This window comes from Colobus angolensis, unplaced genomic scaffold (genome assembly GCF_000951035.1).
Source record: "Colobus angolensis palliatus isolate OR3802 unplaced genomic scaffold, Cang.pa_1.0 Scaffold26, whole genome shotgun sequence".
Lineage (NCBI taxonomy): Eukaryota > Metazoa > Chordata > Mammalia > Primates > Cercopithecidae > Colobus > Colobus angolensis.
Genome location: NW_012115821.1, coordinates 15,013,522 through 15,020,241, shown reverse-complemented (window position 1 = coordinate 15,020,241; position 6,720 = coordinate 15,013,522). Strand labels below are relative to the sequence as shown.

At 33.1% G+C, this 6,720-nt stretch overlaps 1 protein-coding gene across 1 annotated transcript in view; it reads right to left on the bottom strand.

The window, feature by feature from the left end:
* DNAH12 (dynein, axonemal, heavy chain 12) overlaps positions 1 to 6,720 on the bottom strand; it is a 246,484-nt gene that overhangs the window by 65,908 nt on the left and 173,856 nt on the right. The window contains 1 exon segment of the mRNA XM_011947302.1: positions 6,464 to 6,609. Within this exon segment, the coding sequence (XP_011802692.1) occupies positions 6,464 to 6,609 (146 nt within the window).

Genomic DNA, 6,720 nt, shown 5'->3' with positions numbered 1-6,720 from the left:
CCCTGCACTCTTTGACCAATAAATGATCACACCTGGGCCCACTCCAACCCCCTTAAAAACACTAGCCGCAAACTCCTTAAGGAGATGAAGTTGAGATTTTCTCCAGTCTCCTCATTTGGTGGTCCTACAATGAAACCTTATTCTCTGCTGCAACCCAATGTCTCAGGGTATTGACTTGCTGTGTGCATTAGGCAATGAAGCTATTAAGATTACATTGATTTTGGAAAAGATGGCATTTAAAATCAGTGGCTAAATGATGAAGTATTCTAAAATAAATGGCATTAGACATTTCTGGAAGGTTAAAATAAAGGCATACCTCAACTTCGGATTATTTAATTATATATAAAAATAAAATATATTTAATATTTATATCTATTTAAATATATATCTATCTATATCACAGAAAAGGGAGTTTTTGTCCCATGTCACTTTTATTTAATTATATATAAAAATGATATATATTTAATATTTATATCTATTTAAATATATATCTATCTATATCACAGAAAAGGGAGTTTTTGTCCCATGTCACTTCAGCTTTCCCGTTCTCTTTCTATTCCAACAGATTCTAGGGCTAGAGCTAAAACCCCCTTTCCCTAAAGCTCTTTAATTTACTCTCAAATAACTGTGTTCTTTTAGTTTCTGTCTTTCCCCAAAGACTAAACGAGATGACTGGATGTTTTCTTTCTTGGCTCTAATTGTGCTGAAATCCTACTTCAAGTACAAAAAGGTCCAGACGGTACTTAAAATCTACTTTTCCTACCACAGCAAAGAAAGCAAAGGCATTCTGCAAACAAAGTTATTTTTTCATAGACGTTACCTAGTAATTAGACTAGTAGAAGCTTTTAGTACCTTTCAAGGCTCTGTTTAAAGAGACATTATTTGCTTCCTTTCATGTCCTTATTATTGGAAAAATACAGTATGTGTTCATTCCCTCACAAAATGTAACAACACCTATGAATTAACATTCTAATGTTAATAAATATCCTTGGTAATGCCTAAATAAATGTTCTTGGTTATCCAATAATTAGAGATTCTTGTCTACTCAGAAAGAAATCTGACTCCTATTTAATATAACCTTATGTGAATACTGGAAAATTGGATTGTTGTGTCCATCATAGAAATAAGGCCAGGCCATGGAATTTGCATTCTAAGTATACCTTACTCTAGGTATGAAAATAATACTAGCCTACATTTGAGATCTTTGAGCAGCTTGAAGAAAGCAGCATTATCCATCTGTGTTTCTGACAGAGGTGGTAATTTGGAGGAAAATAAGCTTTGCTGTTAAGTAGCCAAAGCAATGCATAAACACCAAAAAAGGAACATACTATTTTGCATTTTATTTTTTGTCTCCTACCTCCACCTAGGAGACACAGTAAGTGTTTTCATCATGGTTGAAACATAGCAAAATCAGAACTTAAGATATAGACTAGGATGAGATATTCAAAGATAATTATAAAAAACTAACATTTCTTGAGCACTTATGTGCTAAGTGCTTTCTGACAACATTTCTATGAAGTAGGAGTTATTTTCATTCACAGATGGGGAAACTGAGGCACTGAGAGGTCAGATATGTTACCAAACTCTCAAGACAGAAAGTGAGGAAGTTTGAACCCAAATGCCCTAACTCCAGAGTCTGAACTGCTCTCAACCATTGCATAATATTATAAACAGACAAACTGTTAGAAACTGTAAAGAGCAAGCAAAATGACTAATTATCAACTACAGTCACAACAGCATGACTGGCTAAAAATCCTTCTTCCTCCTAGTGCTGATGGATAAAATATGACATTATTTTAAATGCACAGGTTAATTGAGGCATGCATTTAAAAGACACATACATGCATTCACACATATCTAATACATAGATACAGAAAAACACAGGTGCCAAAACAGATAAAACTAAAATCCAGAATAGTAAGTGTGTGAGCTAAACTGACAGCTGGACTTGGGAAGAGTGTCAGTCTGATAATCTAGAGGCTCACTGGGTCCATACGTAGGGGGAGGCTAGAACTGAGACCTTTGCATTAAGCTGAAACTCACAAAAGGCTTAAAGAAGTCACTGATAGAAAAATTTCCACCCTATGCATAAAGAGACAAGAAGGAAATGTTTTAATTCCCATCTCATATCTGGCTAGGAAAAAGTGTCCCCTGAAAATGTGAATGTGTAGTTGTGGGTCTATATCTCATACAGGTTTAGGATATAAATTTATACCATCTACATGGCTGAGGAAACTCCAAGCTAGAAAATTAACAGTTTATGGCCAGTAATACTCCAAAGAATCCCAGAAGTAAAGGCAAAACACACACTGCAGCTGAAAGTAGATTTGAAAGTTTACCCCTATTGCTACTCCAGTGGTTCCCTAACTGAAGTTTAGTCTTTTTTATTTTTGGAAAGCATAATATATTTAAATATCAAAGATCAGAAAAATTTTAATGAAATGTCTTCTTTTAACATCTTAACATACACTCACAGTATTTGTTTCTTAGAAAATGACTTGTTCTTTGATTTTAGGCTATCAATGGTAAATTAAAAATGTATTTGTATTTCTTAAGTGTAGCATTTCATACTAAAAAATCACTGAATTGTACAATTTAAAAGGGTAAATTTTATGGCACATGAATTATATATCAATACAGCTGTTAAAAATGATGGGAGGTGGGGGTACTACACTCGCCTGTAGTTCCAGCTACATCAGGAAGCTGAGCCCAGGAGGTCAAGGCTGCAGTGGGCCATGATTGCACTACTACACTCCAGCCTAGGTGACAAACTGAGACCCCCATCTCAAAACACACATACACACACAAACACATGTGCATCACACCTGGACACATCAAACTGCTGAAAACTAAAGACAGAGAAAAACTGGAAATTTTCCAGAGGAAAAGAAAGGTATATAAAGAGGAACTAAAGTAAGACTTAGAGTAGACTTCTCATCAGACTATGTAGGTCGGAAGCAATGTAGTGACATCGTGAAAGAAAAAACAAAAAGCCCCAAAACAGAAGCAAAAAACAACTGTCAACCCAAAATTCTAAACTCAGCCAAAAAAAAAAAAATATTTCAAAATGAAGATGAAATAAAGACTTTTTTCAAGGTTGGTTAATAGCTACAGAAATACAGTTATGTAGAAGGCATAAGATCTAGCATTTGATAGTGCAGTAGCGTAACTAAAATTAACAATAGTTTATTGTATAGTTCAAAACTGCTAGAAAAGAAGAATTGGAATATTCCCAACATAAAGAAAATATAAATGTTTAAAGTGATGAATACCCCACTATCCTGACTTGATCACTGTACATGGAATAAATGTATTAAAATATCATATATATCCCTGAAATAGGTACAACTATTATATATCAATTTTTTTAAAAGATTTTTTTTTTAGACCAGAAAAAGAAGAAAGCTGAATTCATTGCCAGTAGACCTGTTCACATGAAGTGTTAAAGGACATTCTTCAGGCAGAAGAAATGTGAAACCAAACAGAAACTCAAAGAAATTAAGAGGTTCCAAAATGGGAAAAAGATGAAGGTAAACATAAGACTTTTTTTCTTATATTTAATCACTCTAAAAGATAAATTATTGTCTAAAGTAAAAATAAAGAGAATGTATTATAGAATTTATGGCATATGAAAAATTGAAATATATAACAGCACAAAAGACAGAAAAGAGATAGAATTATACTGTTGAAAGATACACTATATATATAATATCATAAAATTATTTGAAGATATTCAGTAATAAACTAGAAATGGATGATATTATAAACACTAGCACGAACACTAAAAATAGGGAGCATTTAACCAATAAGCCAATGTGGACATAAAATGGAATCATAAAAAAAATTCAGCTAATCCAAATCCAAGTAGAAAAAGAAGAAAAAAGGAACAAAGAACAAAGGAGACAAATAAAAAAAGAACAAGATGGTAGATTTAAATCTAAGTGTATCAATAATTCCATTAAATATAAATGATCTAAATACTGTGATTAAAAGTAGAAAGAAAAATAAAGTCATTTTAAAAGCAATTCACAAGTCCTCACTAAAGTTAGAAAGACTAAAGGGACAAAGCAGTGAGGAAATAATGGATAACTCAACAAATAGTGCTGAAGTAAATGGCTATCATTATAAAAATAAATGAAATTACCTTTTGTCATATCCAAAAATGCAAAAAGAAGGAAGCAAACATGAGAGTCCTAATTGTAAAAAGTATACTACTTTTCCAGGTCATGACTCTTCTTCTGAGAGCTACACTCCGGGTCTTCAATACTCATGGTTGTTACTCTGGCTTGGGCCCCACAGCTATAAGTTACTAAACCTAAGGTGAATGTTTGTTCCAAGCTAGACCAATCAGATGTTTCTCACAGGAATTAGAATTTGGACTCAGTGGTTATAGTTAATCTATATTATTCAACTGATTTTTTTTTTTTTTGAGACAGAGTCTCGCTCTGTCATCCAGGCTGGAGTGCAGTGGTACAGTCTTGGCTCAATGCAACCTCTGCCTCCCAAGTTCAAGCAATTCTCCTGCCTCAGCCTCCTGAGTAGCTGGGATTACAGGTGCGTGCCACCATGCCTGGCTAATTTTTTTTTTTTTTTTTATTTTCAGTAGAGATAGGGTTTCATCATATTGACCAGGCTGGTCTTGAACTCCTGACCTTGTGATCTGCCCACCTCAGCCTCCCAAAGCGGTGGGATTACAGGCATGAGCCACCATGCCCAGCCCACAACAGCATTTTCTAAACTGCAATTTAAATAATCTGAATGGTCACAAAACACATAGAAATGGGTTCTAAAACAGAATTAACAGACTCAAGGGTCTAATATTCTGTTAAACAGAATGATCCCTGCTCTACCACAGAACACATTTTTTATAACTAAAACATATTCTTTTTCAGATTATATTAAAGTTTGCTTATTGCTTAGAAGTTTCAACTTAAGTATCTTCACTCTCAAGTAAAGTTTTGAGTGTAAACTCAATATAAGATTATATACATTCTTATTTTATTAAAACAATACTGTCAATATAAACAGGAGTTAGTTGTTTTGAAGCTTCCAGAAAGATTTGCAGAGAATATAAAACAAACAATAACTCAAACTTTCAGGATGTTACATTTCCTTATATCTTTAAATTTATCTCATCTAAAAGAAGACCAAAATTTCCACTATGGTTTAAAAGGCAGTGAGTGTGATATCCTATTCCACAATTCACTCCAGCATAGTAATTAAGAGCAAGGATTTGAAAATTAGATTGCCTGGATTCAAATTCTGACTCTATCACTTATACGCTATCTTTACAAATTTAAAATTACTAAATCATTCTGGGCTTCAATTTCCTCATCTATAAAATGGGAAAACAATAATACCTAACTCACAGGACATTGTGAAGATGTTGGGCACTTAGAATAGTACCTGATAAATCTAAGAGCTCCATAGTATCTATCACAGTATATTTGAGATACAGTCCCATGAAAAGACTTTTAAAATTAGATGACAGTGTCACTACATAACCATTATAGAAAACTATTTCTCAAAGGAAAGTAATTTTCCAAGTTTTTCAAAGTGATATGAATAAGAGGATAACAATAAAAACCATTTGAAAAGTTTTTATAGTTATCAGACTATCAATGATAGCAAATTAAAAAGGTACCCATGAAATTGCATAAATTATCAAGTTATAGTATCTTGAAGATGGGTAGCAATACCTAGTTAAAATAAGTACATTGTATAGCCAGAAACTAGAAATAGCCCAGATGTCCATCAATAGGAGAATACATCAACAGTGATACATTCATAAAATGGAACTCAGCAACAAAAAATAGGAACAGAGTACCAATGCATGCAATAACATGGATAGATCTCAGGAAAAAATATGCCAAAAGAAGCCTTACCCAATAACATATACATTATGATTCCTTTATATGAAATTCTAGAAGTAATCCATACAAAAATAACCTAGGCAAAACTAACCTATGGTGGGAAATAATCAGAACAATTATTTCTTGGGGTGGGATGAGGGTAGGGATATACAAAAGGAACATAAGGAGACTTCCCTGGTGGTAGTCATGTTTTGTAACTTGATAGAGATTTGGGTTACACTGGTTTATATCTTCATTAGAACTCACTGAATGGTATGGTTTTGTGTATTTCATGTACGTAAATTTTACCTCAAAAGAATAAAAACATAAGCAAATAGTGAACTTTAGTTGATGATATGCATGCTGAAGTATCTGGAAGGAAGTATACCTATGTCTGCCATTTACATGGAAATGCATTTTAAAAGATGGGTTGATGGAGTGATAGAGGGAAGGACAGGTACATGATAAAGCAAGAATACTAAAGTGTTCACTGCAGAATCTAGGAGGTGATAGTTATATTGGTGCTTATGATAAAATTCTTTCAACTTTTCTATATGTTTGAAATTTTTCAAATAAAACAACGGAAAAAATAAACAGTTTATATTTCTTACCAACGCCTTGAGTTGTTAACGATCACTCCATTATCTATGGAAAACCTATCTGTTGGTAATCCAGCAATGTTCCAAGCTCTAATTTTTACTGGATCACCCAGGGTTTTACTCAACAAGAACTCTTCTGAACATGGGATTTTTTTCTTCTGTAAGAAATAAACAAAAATCTGTTTTCTTTCATCTTGTTAATTGAAATATTTTTTAAATGAAAATATCAGTTTAATTGTCACTAGGTAGTTTTTTTTTTTTTTTTTTTT